The 14,863-nt window shown below is 40.0% G+C and overlaps 2 protein-coding genes across 2 annotated transcripts; one reads left to right on the plus strand and one right to left on the minus strand.

Annotated features, from left to right (window-relative positions):
* Window positions 1-4,828: 4,828 nt before the first annotated feature.
* LOC145568039 (uncharacterized) lies at window positions 4,829-5,658 on the minus strand. Its single transcript, XM_081627483.1, has 2 exons — window positions 5,598-5,658; window positions 4,829-5,496 (listed from the first exon to the last, which is right to left on the minus strand). The coding sequence occupies exons 1-2, from the start codon at window positions 5,656-5,658 to the stop codon at window positions 4,829-4,831; spliced, it is 729 nt and encodes a 242-aa protein (XP_081483609.1).
* Window positions 5,659-11,981: 6,323 nt separating this feature from the next.
* LOC145568052 (uncharacterized) lies at window positions 11,982-12,296 on the plus strand. Its single transcript, XM_081627493.1, has one exon. The coding sequence runs from the start codon at window positions 11,982-11,984 to the stop codon at window positions 12,294-12,296; it is 315 nt and encodes a 104-aa protein (XP_081483619.1).
* The last annotated feature ends 2,567 nt before the right edge of the window (window positions 12,297-14,863 follow it).

Here is a 14,863-nt window from a genome sequence, read left to right on the forward strand (position 1 = left end):
GGAGCGGAAAAAAACTCTATTTTCCCCCCCAAGTGACCTTGTATGCTTACAGCAGACAAGGTCTACTTTAATAAAAATTGGGAGCGGAAAAAACTCCGTTTCCCCCCCCCCCCAAGTGACCTTGTATGCTTACAGCAGACAAGGTCTATTTTAATAAAAATTGGGAGCGGAAAAAACTCCGTTTTCCCCCCCAAGTGACCTTGTATACTTACAGCAGACAAGGTCTACTTTAATAAAATTTGGGAGCGGAAAAAACTCTATTTCCCCCCCCCCCCAAGTGACCTTGTATGCTTACAGCAGACAAGGTCTACTTTAATAAAAATTGGGAGCGGAAAAAACTCCGTTTTCCCCCCCAAGTGACCTTGTATGATTACAGCAGACAAGGTCTAGCCGATAATGTGTATTCCAGAAAAATTTGGGGAGAGACTTTATGCTGATTGCTGACAGGACCAACTTTATAGAATATTGCCGGAATCTATTAAGTGGAAGTTGAGGGGTTATATTTTATTGGGCGGGAAAAATGGGAAGTCTGGGACACGTGTTGTTTATCCCGCCGTTGCTTTTTGAACTGCTACTTTCATCTCGTCCGTTGAATCTCTGAACCGCCTTTCACTTCAAAAGTCTCTTCAACTTCCCCTTTTTGAATCGAAAAAAATTTTATCTTCAGTTTCACCTTTTCTTCTCCCCCAGTATTCTTATTGAGCGATTATCCTTCAGTCTTTTTCAGTCGTTTATTAACGAATTTTCAGTGCCTTTTAGTATTCTGCTTCTTTGTGCTAGTAATACAGAACATCCTTTTCGTCGTTTGTCACTTTTTCGTCTCTCCCGCATTCACTATTCATCAAAGGTATTCTCAAACTCTAATTTTAATTTTGCATGTTATTTTTGTTTGCTCGATTTTTGGGTTTTTATTAATCTTAGGTTATAAAAAATGTCAGAAAATAGCAAAGAGGAAGATTTGCCTAACCTTAGCACTGCTAGGCGTCGTTTAATTAGACAGTCTTTAGGCAAAGAAGTCGGTAGGGATCAGGGTAATTCATCATCTTTATCCGACAACATTGACTACCCCTTTGAACCCCTAACCTCTGAGGAGCAAAGGCGTTCTTACATTCGTCATAAGGTTATTGCCTTTCGCGAACAATACATGAACCCAAACAACCCTAATATCCCTGCCGATACTGAAATTCTGGACGTTGAGCCTGTTAGTGTAGTTACCATTTACGCAGCTTTGCTGAGGAACAACATTTTGATCAGTACGGCTCTAACGTTGGCAATATAGGTATAAGCACTATGCCGAGAGTAAAGCGTACCAGTTACCAGCCTGATGTTGCTGCCGCTGAGGAGGCTGAATCCAGTAGAAAACCCGGTCAGACTCAGGTTGTGAGCTCTTCTGAATCGGGCGATAAGGAAGTTCCTTCGAGCCCACAAATGGATCACTCATCACCTGTGCACGAATCCTCCGTTAACTCTGTTCTCGGTGATGATGAGACTGAGGCAGATAGCGACAACACTGAGAACAGGGACAATGTTGTTGACATGACCGCTGAGGTTATCCAGGAGGAGAGTCTGGATGAAGGATACAATTCTGAGCAGACGGCGCAGAATTCCGATAACCCCTCGTCCTGGCTAATGACAGCAAAGTTGCAAAGGCCAAGGTAAATGAAACCTTTAGCAAGACGGCACTTGGAAAAGATTACTGCCGTAAAGCCAAAATATTTTACAATCTTCCAGATGAGTATGAATTGGCTATTCCTCCATCTGGATCTTCAGTCCTAGACTGTCCGGCAGGTTGCGTTGCCGTTTACGCAAAGCATTTTGACTTCGGACTTCGCCTTCCTCTCCATCCTTTTATTGCTAAAATTTTGAAGGCTTGGAATGTTTGCTTAGTGCAGTTAACTCCTCCCACTATCCGTGCCGTTATTGCAATGGTATGGGTTATGTTGTACAGAAATTATCCATTGACCCTTAATGCATTTAGACGACTGATCACCTTAAAAAGAGACGGTCAATCAGAAGGGTGGTGGTCCTTGTATACCCAACCTCGTAAATATACTGTCCACCCTAAGTTATCAAGCTGTAAGGGCTGGCAAGGCAAGTTTTTCTTCATGTCCGTTCCTGATGATTTTCCACTCAGGAGAACATTTTTCCAACCTCACCCGAGGTTTGATTCTATTCCCGAGAGAGATCTCGGTAAACATGAACGCAGGGCGGTTAACCATTTTGATATTTTGGAATCTGATAATGGTGACGGTAAAGTTCGTCTAACTCCCAAGGTGTGGGTGCCGAATGTGAGTTATATTCTCGGCAACGCACCTCTATCACGCGTCGGTCTCTGCTGGACTGACCACCATGGTATTAATTTACTTACATCTAATAACTTTGCATTTTCATTCTCTTTTATTTTGAAACTATCGTCGTATTCTTCTCTGACCTATTTTAACATTTTTATTTACCAATATTTTAGGTATCGACAAGTTGGATAACAAACAGCTTGGGTTATCTGCTGACGACAATAGAGTTATTAGACATTGCCCCAAAGCTTCCAAACCCTCTTACGACACCCTTGCTACATACTGTAGCCGCGCTCCTACCATCAGTGCTAAAAGAAGGGCTGAAAAGATGGCTGATGACAACGCAAAGAGAAGAAAATTATCCTCTCTCGCAAATCGGCGTGGTGGCGGCGTTAGAGTTAACAGCCCTAGGCGGTCTGATGGTCATACTGCCAAAACAAACCAGGCCGAGGACAAGGGATTGCCCCCTTCCCCAAAGATTCAGGTCAAAACGGTGGTTCAAATTACTAAACCATCCGTTAAAAGGGTGACGGACGGGGCGGAGATTGAAGATCTTACCAACACACCCGAAACTCCTCCAGCTCAGCCCATCACTACCGGTCAATTAATAACTCAATCCATTCCTGCTGCTGGTGGTGGTTCCGATACCAGCGTTCCGGGTCTCGTTTATCGGGACAGGCAATGGATTGAACGCCCTAACGGGAGGTTTCCCGAAGAGGTTCTTAAAGGGTTTACTGCCCCTGCTGGTCATTCTGAAGATCGATGGCAGCCCACTATTGACGCATGCCGGAATGAGTCAATGATCACAGATGACCCGATGCAAGGCGGGACTCTTGGATATCGGCTTTTGAGCAACCTTACTCTTCCAATGGACAGGCCTGCCGGTGCTATCGGTCCTCTTGCCGCCCTTCATATGCATAATATGATGAAGGTATATACCATAATCATTGCGTTTGTTATTTTCGTTTGTATATACTTATCATTTTCACTTACATATTTCGTATATTTTTATGGTGTTAGTTTTTATTCTTCATTATATATACATTTGTTACTACAGCGCTAACTTGCACCTGTCTTGCCCTTATTTAGGCTGTTATGTCTGGTACTGAGCTCGTAGAGATGTATCGGTATTACCAAGAGAAACATCAGCAATCCTCTACCAGCCAGAATGCACTGAAAACGGCTTTAGATAATGCTGACAAGGCTTTGAAGAAGCTGAAGGAAATTAAGGCAAAAGATGACCTTGAGATGACTGCTCTTAGGCCAAAGCTAATAAAGTCGAAGGTCTTGAGCTGGAGATTCAACAGCTTAAGACTGAAATTACTGAGAAGAATCAGGCCATCGAGCGCCTCCCTACCCTTGAGAAGGATCTCAATGATGCTAAGGTTTGCATCAACAACCTTGAAAACAAAGTTTAAAGGTTGGAGGCCGATAAACCTGGAGTCCAACAGAGAGCAGTTAGTCGTTATCTAGCTTCCCGGGAATTTTTCAGTCGGCTTCAAGACCGCTTTGACGGTGGATGGACTGCTGCGCAAAGATGTATCGTCCATACCGCCGGTTGGAAGAAAGAGGATTGGGCTTTCAAGATTCCTTCAGGTTTTGAAGAGCAAAAGTTTTCGGAAGAAGACCTTTTCAATCTGGAGCCCAGCGGTGACGACGACATCAAGGATCCCAGTATACTGAACTCCCCAACTCCCGAAGATACACAAGCTTGAAGGGGCGGGCAGTCATCACCGACATCTTCCTGTGGTTCTAGCATAATTGGGCCTTATCAGCTATAGCCTAACATATGTAACCTTTTTACTTTTGTTCAGAATTGTTTTTGACAATGCTGTTTTATCGGCATATACCCTTTTTTGTGGTGATGCCTGTCGATTGTCATCTTTAATTATTATGAACATACTCACTTGCACCTTTAACTATTATGCTGTGTTAATTATTCATTTCTTACTATCTTTGTTAAAAAGATTCTTGTTAAAATTTCAGCAAAAAAGTTGTCATTTCCTGCTATTTTGCAAAATTCTACTCATAACAATCTCTTCTTTAATAATCTAGTAACCTTAGCGGTTGTTAATTGTCGCCTTCGTACTGTGCTTTAAACCTATCTCATTTCTTACTATCTTGTCCCTCCCCCCTTGTGCATATAGTTGTTACTCAAGTATATGCATTAGGGCAAAGATAATATTGCTAGTTCAAAGTACAATATCGGTCACCTACTGCTTTTTTTTTAGCCAGTCAGGTACCCTCTTGGCGATCAGTTGGTTATGCATTCTGTGGCATATACCTAAACCGATTTTTCCGGTATTATAATTTGAACCAACAACCTCGCGAATTAATGGTTATAACTGATCAGGTTATAAGCACATTAATCTCACGGTAGTGGTTTTTAGCTGTCCATCCCACTTAACGGTGGTCTGTTTAGTGGAGGATGCCTATTTCAAACACAACTTTTTTGAATATTATTTTATTTATAATGGTTCTCCCTGAGACAATATCAGTCTCTTTGTTTACAAAAAGATTTTACATATAATATTTTTTTAATACTGTCGCATTCCATACATTTTCAATGGTTTCCCATCCATCGTTTCTAAGTAATAGGAACCTTGCATCACCGTATACTTGATTCGATACGGTCCTTCCCAGTTAGCCGTCAACTTTCCATTTTCATTTCCTTTTCCAGTCGCTGCTGTTCTCCGCAACACCAAATCCCCCGTACACAAAGGGCGATATGCTACTCGCTTGTTATAAGCTCTTGACATTCTATCTTTATAGGGAGCTGACTTGATTGCAGCCTTTTCCCGTATTTCTGGTAGAAAATCCAATTGCTGACGCAACAACAAGTCGTTTTGATCTTCACAAAAAAGCTGGATTCTGAATGTCGGCAACCCGACTTCTACCGGTATCACGACTTCTGTTCCGAATACTAATGTGAAAGGTGACTCCCCTGTTGATTCCCTAACAGTTGTTCTATTTGCCCAAAGTATTTCTGGTACCAAGTCAGCCCACAAACCCTTTGCATCTTCAATCTTCTTTTTTATTGCCGCAATGATCTGTTTATTAGCCGCTTCAGCCTGTCCGTTCGACTGCGGATGGCAGACTGCCGCATACGCAAACTTAACTTTGAATCTTGCTAAAAGCTCTTTAACTGGCTTGCAATCAAATTGTGAGCCATGATAAAAAAACCATCGCCATCGACAATCCAAATCTAGTAAAAATATTTTTCCAGATAAACTTTTTCACTTCTGACGTTGATATCTTTGCTACCGGCTCTGCTTCTATCCATTTTGTGAAGTAATCAACACCTACGATCAAGAACTTTCTTCCTCCTGTTGCTGACGGGAATGCTCCTACAATATCCATCCCCCATTGAGCGAAAGGGACCGGATTAAGCATTGGCGTTAGGTCGTTAGGGGGTAAGTTGATTGCAGGTGCAAACTTCTGGCTTTTTTCACATATCTGACCGCATCTTCATTCATGGTTGGCCAGTAATACCCCCCTCTCATAGCCTCTCGCGACAAAGCTCTTGGTCCAAGATGATTTCAACAAGTGCCTTCATGCATTTCTTCTATTAGCCTAGCAGATTCAAAATCCGTTATGCATCTTTGCAATGGCAATGAAAATCCTCTCTTGTACAATTGGCCTTGGTTCATAATAAACCATACGCTATCCTTTCGTAACTTCTTTGACTCCCCCTTATCAAGCGGTAATGCCCCATACAAGAGATATGCTAAAATTTTGTCGAACCACTAAGTGCCATTACTTATACATAGCACCTTTTGTGACTCTTCATGTATACTCTTTTACTTTAAGACCTCAACCATGACAGTTCTTTCTAGGTCATTAAAGCTTGAACTCGCTAATCTTGCCAAGGCATCAGCCTGTGAATTCTGTATTCTTGGTATCAACCTTATTTCAAAATACTGCAGCTGTGCCGTTAACTTCTTCGAGATACTTTATCATTGTTGGTTCTCTCGTTTCATATTCTCCGGTGTATTGGCTGGAGACTAGCTGAGAATCAGTCGTTAAAATCAGCCGTTTTGCTTATGCAGCTATTGACAATTGAACTCCAGCTATTGCAGCCTCATACTCAGCCTCATTATTGGTGGCCTTGAACTTGAACTTTATTGCATATTCAAAAACCTTTTCATCTGGGGCCGTTATGACTATTCCTGCCCCTAAACTAGTTGATGTCACAGATCCATCTACTGAAACCTGCCAGGTGCCCAGTTCCTCCTCTTCATCAGTGTATGATGTCTCCACTATGAAATCAGATAGAGCTTGTGCCTTTATTGAAACTCTGGGTTTATAATTTATCTCGTATTCTGACAACTCTACTGCCCATGTTAGCAATCGGCCCGACGTATCCATCCTTTGCAATGATTTCTCCAATGGATGGTTCGTTAGAACATCTATAGGATGAGCGTCAAAATACGGCCTCAATTTTCTTGCCGCCATTACCACTGCCAGCGCCATTTTTTCAATTACTGGATATCTACGCTCTGCTGCGTTTAACACATGACTAACAAAATATATCGGCATCTGCTGTCTTTTCCTTTCAACTAGCAACACTGCTGCAGTAGTTTTTGGACAGGCTGAGATGTAAAGTTGCAACATGTCACCCCTCTCCGGCCTTGCTACTGTCGGGACTGATCTCAGATGGTACCTTACTACCTCTAGTGCATCGCTTTGCTCTTTCCCCATTCAAATGTTTTATTTTTTTGCAAAACCATAAAGAATGGTAGGGCCTTATCAGCCGACTTGCTTATAAACCGGGTTAATCCTGCCATTCTCCCAGTTAACCTATGTATATCCCGAATAGTCTTTGGCTGCTTCATATCTAATACTGCATTCACCTTATCAGGATTCGCATCAATTCCCCATTCACTGACCATGAAGCCCAGAAACTTCCCGGACCAAACTCCGAACACACACACTTTTCAGGATTCAATTTCATCTGATATCTTCGCAGTGTTTCAAATGTTTCTCTCAAGTCTGCTATGTGGTCTTCTTTTTTCTTACTCTTCACAATCGTATCATCCACATACACCTCCACGTTCCGCCCTTTTTGCTTTTCAAAGATTTTATCCACCAACTTCTGATATGTAGCTCATACATTTTTTAACCCAAACGACATTGCTTTGTAACAATACACTCCAGCATCCGTTATAAAGGATGTCTTGGCTCTATCAGCGCAATGGAGGCTGACCTGATGATATCCCGAGAATGCATCTAAAAATCTTAACATTGCATGGCCAGAAGTAGAATCTACCAGCCTATCTATACGGGGCAGTGGATAGCAGTCCTTTGGACAAGCTTTATTTAAATCAGTGAAGTCTACACACATCCGCCACTTCCCTGTCGGTTTCCTTACCATCACAACATTCGCTAACCACTCCGGATAAGTACATGGTTCAATAAACCCTGCTTCCAAGAGTTTGTTGACCTCTGCTTGTATAGCCTCTATCTTCTCAGTTGAGAAATTGCGCTTCTTTTGCCTTATTGCCTTGAACTTCCTATCCACATTCAGCTTATGCTCCATCACCCCTGGATGTATTCCCGACATCTCACTCGCCGAGAATGCAAAAACATCTGCATTCTCACGCAACAGACTTATTAAATGACACCTCATATCCACATCCATATTCGCCCCAACCTTAACCGTCCGACTTGAATTCCCTGGCTGTAACTCAAACTGCACTGTTTCTCCACCTGGCAACGGCCTTGGAACCTCCTCCGGCCTTGTATCAAAATTTCTCATTGCTAAATCTTGCACTTTCGGCTCTTGTTCTTTCCTTGGATTATTCGGTATCGAACTATTTTCAACCGTGTTTTTCAGAGCCGTTACATAACAGGACTTTGCCACCACTTGGCCCCCATGAACCTTTTCAACTGCCCCCAAATTTGACACGTAGGCTATGGTGAGATGATAAGTTGACACTACTGCCTGCACATCATGGATTATCGGTCTGCCGATAATTGCATTGTATGCCGATGATACATCAACCTCCAAAAACTCTGCCATCATATCTCTTGCCTTCAGCCCATCACCCAATCTGACAGGTAATACTATACTTCCTTCTGGCCTCACTGTCGATCCATTGAACCCAATGACAGGATGAAAGCCCTCATAAACAGCACATTTGCTGAGCTGCCTCCATCAACCAGAACCCTTTTGATGTCGGCCCCATTGATCTTTGTTATAAGAACCAACGGATCATCATGTGGGAAACAATTCCCTTTGCATCTTCCTCTGTGAATACCACATCAGGAATCTAAGCAGGCCGAGGGCGGCTATCCACATCAAGGGCATACACCAGATGACGGTGCTCTGATAAGTGTTTCTTAGCACCACTGATCGTTCCCCCGTGAACCGGTCCCCCTGTTATTACATCTACTCTCCCTGTGGATAGCGGTGGCATTCCTCCATCCCCCTACCGAACTATTGTCCTTTGCGGCCTTTCCGACCTTGCTTCTAATTGCTAACTTTCAATCTGGCGGGGTTGCTGTTCACCTCCTCCTGGTTTAACCGATATTGAGCTAAGTGCCCCTTTCTTATCAACTCCTCAATGTTATCCTTCAATTGTGTACAATCTTCAGTATAATGACCTACGTCTCTGTGAAACATACAATACTTCTTAACGTCCCTCGATCTGGCCTTCATAGGAATCGGTCTCGTCCATCCCTCTCTGTTCTGATTCACCGAGAACATTGCCGCTCTAGGTGTATTTAGCGGTGTATATGAACTGTACCGCATCGGCGGTTTTGCAGCCCTAACTTCCTGCCGACTTCCCCCTCCTCTGTTTTGGGTCGAAGTTCTCGGCCTTCCACTTCCTGAAGCTGCACTCTCAAATTGGAACTGACCCTTACCAGTGGTCACACTCTTACTACTTGTCTTCATCAGTTCCTCACTCTTGATGTAATCATGAGCCTTGTTAAAAGCAGCTGCCAGCGTCGAGAAATTCTTTCGCGTAAGATATCGCTTGAACTCATAATCATTCAGGCCATTCATAAGAGCCATTACCGCTATCTCTTGTTGCAACTTTGGAATTGTGTTTGCCTCGTTATTAAACCGCCTGATATAATCCCTCAAAGACTCATCTGCCCTTTGTCTACTGCCATAAATTCTCTTGATGTTCTCTGTCGCACACTGTTGCTAACATACTGCCCTATAAACATCTCGGTCAACTTTTCGAAACTATCTATCACCCCATTCTCCAGATTGTTGAACCAATCGGCTGCAGCCCCAATTAAAGTAGTCGGAAAGACCTTGCACCATATAACATCTGAATTTGTGTAAAGCATCATATGCCCCTCGTATGACGTTATAAATCTACCCGGGTCTCCTCTTCCGTCATACCTACATGTCGGCATCTTGATCTTTTCCATCGGCTGATCCAAGATGCTTTGCGCAAATGGTGACGCTCTTAATTGTACCACAGTTCGCGGTACCTGCCCTTCAACCTGGGAACTCCTCTGCTGATAGGTTCTTGTGATAACAGTACGGCTTGATGATTGCCCCTCTATGTGACGCGGTGTGGTATGTGTCCTTACTGGCGTTTCTTCCCGGCGGTGCCTTGGTGAATTCATTGCTTGATTGGACTGTTCACCATGATTAGCTAGTGGCACCCCCCCTTCTGCCTGAGCCATTTTGGCCTCTTTCCTTTTTTTGCTCATTGCAGTCATTACTTTCGCTGCTACTTGCAATTCTTCTGGCGTAAACTCCGCCATGGGATCTACTGTCGTTCCCATTTGCCTCTCTAGGGTTAACGGCATGTGGAACTGATTTTCCTCCAATGTATGTGTTTCGTCTTCTATCTCAATTTCTGGCTGTGTTATAATCGGTCGGTTTACCGTTTTTCTTATTATCGGTGTTGCATTGTTTTCGGCCATAATTATCGTTACTTTTGTGTGTTAGGTTCTTAAGCGATAGAAGTAATCACTGGTCCCCTCCTTCTAGCGCCAAATTGTTTCTGTCTGGATCCGATAACTCGAGATCCTGATACTCCTATCGGCAAGCTGAGAACCTACACAATGAGCAGAAGTTAGCTAACCCCGAGGTGATCCGGGGATAACCACTCCGATGATAAAGTTAGAATGTGTTTTAGAGAAGGTAAGTAAGAGAGAGAAAGTAGAGAGAAAGTAGAGAGAGAGAGAGAGTAATTAATGCTTACCATTAATGAAATTTAACCTACTATTTATAATGAACAACAAGACAGGTGGCTACAAAGCATGCAAAGCCTTTTTCGCCAAGTGTCACACCATTGTTGCCACGTGTCAAATACCGACAAGCCGATATGTCTACCTTGTGGAACATATCAGCCTATTTACCAGTTGAACTAGACTAAGGTCCATATTATGAAAGATGTCAGCCCGTTTCACATATCTTCCCATACAGTTCGTGCATCGGGCACAACCAAATCCCCAATGAACGGTTGTCTTAACGCCGATGGGGTTGCCGTCGAAGCCTGTGGGAGCATGGGGCCTCCCATTGAAGGCCATGTTAATACTTTCTTGGATGGTAAACTTCCTGACCAAAACTGATATTGTTGCTGCATTATTTTCATGCGCTACTCTTTGTTACGTTTGACTTCTTTATAAGCACTTTGACTAGTTTCACTTCTTGTTTGTATCATTTTATATTTCTATGTACGTCTTCATTTTGGTTTATTTGTTTTCCTTTCACTTTGGTTTTACTATGCATACAAAAGGTGTAAAAATGTTTTGAGCTTCAATCAATGATGTTATTTCTCTTTTTCTTAAAGTTAAATATTGTTCATTTCCTTTCTCTTACATGCATGTTATAGCAAACATCAATATATGTACTTGTGAAATTATCTTTCTCTAAGTGCTTGATGATAAAAATATATTAGCTGATCTAATAATTGAACTAAACCCTGAATTGAGTTAAACTGAACCGACCTAGACTGAATTGAAGTAAATTGAATTGAAAATAAGTCTTGAACAACAGGACCTAAGTGCTGGCTATCAATTACCCTAGGTCGGCCGTCTTACAAATTTATGAGATAATATGCAGATTGAATAAATGTAGAATTCACGTTTGATCTTAACAGAATAATATTAAGAAACATATGATAGTTAGAATCAAATCAAACTCATGATCCATGATAAAGTTTTTTTTAAAAAGTATTTATTAATGACCTTAACGCTAATTTTTTACGACAATTTTTTTATATATAAATAATTATTCAATTTTAAACTACTATTCAAGTCTTCATCCTTTTTTTTTATATAAAAGATGAGAGGAGATGAAAGACCATGTGCTCGATCAATTTCATTGAGCCCTTAGCTCAATTGTTGCCTTCATCTTTTGTGAATTAAATTGGATTATTGTTCTTGGATATTAGTTAACTAATTTGATAATACTTTTGTTAAGTTAAGTTTGAACCTCTAGGGTTTTGATAATGACAAACTGTTAGAATATATGATGATATATTCTATTATAATTGTATATATTTAGTTTGGTAAATATGTATATCTTTGCCTAGTTTGTAGCTAGTTAGTTTCCTAGTTTATCTCTTGTAATTGTGTATTTATACCAAATCATAATCAATGAGAAAGGCAACGATCAATCTCTTTCATGGTATCAGATTAGGTTTTCGAACCTTGACTTCCCTTTCCCTCTCAAACGGCCCACCCCTTCTCTTCTTCAACTTCCGCTGCAATTTTCACATGGCTGAGTCCACTAAATATCACCCTGCTTTGACTATCACCAATTTCAAATCCCTTATTCCGATAAACTTGGACTCCAATCATAGTTTATATCACTCTTGGGCTGCACTTTTCAAGGTGCTTTGTAGGGTACAAGATCTCATCCATCACATCATTCCTCTTACGGAGGCGATGGAACTTGCTGCCTATGCAGCCTCCAAGAAGGCAGACCTTGCTCTTTGGAAACGTTTAGATGCCGCGGTCCTTAATTGGATTTATGGTTTCATTTCTCCCGACCTCTTCACTACTATTCTCCTTAAGGATGGCACTGCTTAGGGTGGTTGGACTCGTCTCGGGTCCATGTTCCAGGATAACAAAGCATCCCGAGCCTCTAATCTCGAACAAGAACTCGCTGATCTTGACTTTGAGAATTTTTATCCATTTGCGGATATTGCAATCACATTAAATCCCTCGTTGATCGTCTTGCGGATGTAGATACTCCGATTCCCTATACTCGTCTTATTCTTAAACTGGCTGTCGGACTTCTTGGAGCATACGTCGGTATGGTGGACTTCATTCAAAATCAAGTACCCTTGCCTTCTTTTGAATCATGTCGGTCTTGCCTTAAATTAGCTAAGCGCACCATCAAGAATCGCTTAGCTAAGGAAGGTGGCTCAACCAACCGTCCGCACCGTTTATGTAATATACTCCGTATTTTTATTATATTTTTTTGTATATAAATTAATTATTTTATTTATTAAAATAATTTATTTCATTTTAAAAAAGAAATTATGTATTTAAATAAATTATAAGTGTGTATAAATAAAATGGATCATGAATTGAGGCAACAAAAATATTTTTAATTGGGCCAATCCAGTTAAATGAGTGGACCAACTTATTGGGAATTTAGGGGGCCTAATAACTTGGTCCAAAGGAAGAATTTGTATGGGATTAGGATCATGGACGGATCTAGGGGCGAGCCTACCCAGGCCATGGCCCGCCCTATGCCCAGAAAATTCATTTTATATGCTATATTATTGCCTTTTGTTACATGAAATATGCTTAGCTGAGATGGTTATTAGGCCTTTAGTGTGTAAGATGGTGTTGAAGGTTGTGGGTTCTAATCCCACAGCTAGCAAATTTGGAATTCTTTTTTGATAACTTTTTCTATCACTTCATATCTATATCTATACTTAGTATTTAAAAACTCAAACCACAATCATTCATATGCCACATGTCCTCACAACTTATTCGTATGTCACATGTCCTCATCACAAGTCACTCATATGCAAATGTTACTTCCCTTACCTTTTCAATATTAAAAAAATTAAATTAAAAATATTACATAATGTTAAAGTCTTTGTGCATTCCGTAACTTGCACTTTAAGTAAGAAAATAAAGTGTTTAATTTCTACCATGATAGAATAAAGTTGAATTAACTATTACATAAACATATGAAGTATAATAAAAATAGTCTTTTTATCTCTTAAACTTAAAATATAGCTTAAACTAATATGTCATTTTATATTCTACAATATTCATGTATGTATACTTAACTAAATTCCCCCTCAAAAAAAAAAAAAAAAAAAAAAAAAAAAAAAAAAAAAAAAAAACAAAACAAAACTTAACTAAATTAATTATTCTTTTTTTTTAAAAAAAAAAACCAAAAAAAAAGTTTTCACAGCATTTACTTCAAAAGTCATGTAACAATAACTTCGTAGTTTCAACTATTGAAAAGCATACATTTATATAAAAATAACCTATATTATAACTCGTGCATTAAACGGGCCAAAATGCTAGTTATGTATCATGTATGGTTCTCCTTATGCATCAATCCTAGATCCGTCTTTGAGTAGGATTAATAATGGCAAAGTTGTAAATATGAGTTTTATTTTTAAAAGGAGAGTACAAATATTTTAAAACCTCAAAATTTTTCCACACAAATTTATAGTTGTCAGATTTCACAAAAATTAAAAGATTTTCTCTTTGTTTTCTCTCTCTTCTTTTTCCTTTATTTTTCTTTTCCTTTCTTCTTTTTTCCCCCTAAATCCCACGCTTCTCGTCTCTCCTTCTATCTCATCTTGCACGGCCAGATCAGTGGCGCCGCCACCACCACCGGTGGCAGCGCCGACAACCTAGCTAGCCGGCGCCCTTCTCTTCTCTTTTCGGTTTGTATGTATAAAAAAAACTTCTTTTAATCCTAAAATTAATTTTATTGATTTATTGTTTTAAAGGCATGATTTTTATTATGTTTTGGTATTGATTTTTTGGGATTTTGATGTTGCTAATTTATTAATATTAATTTCAGATTTTTATTTAATAAAAAACCCCAAATTATAAACCCTAGAAATTGGGGATTTTGTATAATTGGTTAGGATTAAGGCTAGGTTGTTGTTATTGATTAATTCATGGTCTAATCATGTTTTTGATGAGTTTAAAGCCTTCAGTTTAATTCTAGAATTTATTTACACTCTACTTTTTTATTATAGAGTTAGGGTTTGATTACCCATAAAAGGAAAAAAGGTTTTAATGATTTATATATGATTTCCTAGTCTAAAGGTGATGTTTAATACTAAATAAGTATGCTGAAAGTTTATTTAAGTCATAAAAATCAAGTCTTTTTGAAAGGATTTAAAGTACCCACTTAAAGAAAAAGTTTTATGGCTTTATTGCCATTAAAAGGAGTTAATTAGTAAGATTTAAATAGTATTATAGTTGCTGGAAATTTGTGAGAATAGTGGATTAATTATAGTTATGTATTTTAATTGTAGGAAGTTTCTAGCTAGGTTATTTCTAGCAAGTGTGGCAGAGTTAAGGCGTTATTCAAGTTACGTATATGCACAAGAATAATTGTGTATGCGTAGTATCATGCTAGAATTGTGAATTGTGGTTGAAGTGATGAG

The sequence above is a fragment of the Chenopodium album genome, chromosome 2 (genome assembly GCF_948465745.1).
Source record: "Chenopodium album chromosome 2, dcCheAlbu1.1, whole genome shotgun sequence".
Lineage (NCBI taxonomy): Eukaryota > Viridiplantae > Streptophyta > Magnoliopsida > Caryophyllales > Amaranthaceae > Chenopodium > Chenopodium album.

Excerpts from the sequence above, each read along its gene's own strand:
- LOC145568039 (XM_081627483.1), bottom strand. The coding sequence starts at position 5,658 with ATGGGGGATGGATATTGTAGGAGCATTCCCGTCAGCAACAGGAGGAAG. Across the intron at positions 5,497-5,597 it reads GAGGAAGAAAGTTCTTGATC|ATTTGGATTGTCGATGGCGA; the intron begins GTAGGTGTTGAT and ends TATTTTTACTAG.
- LOC145568052 (XM_081627493.1), top strand. The coding sequence starts at position 11,982 with ATGGCTGAGTCCACTAAATATCACCCTGCTTTGACTATCACCAATTTC.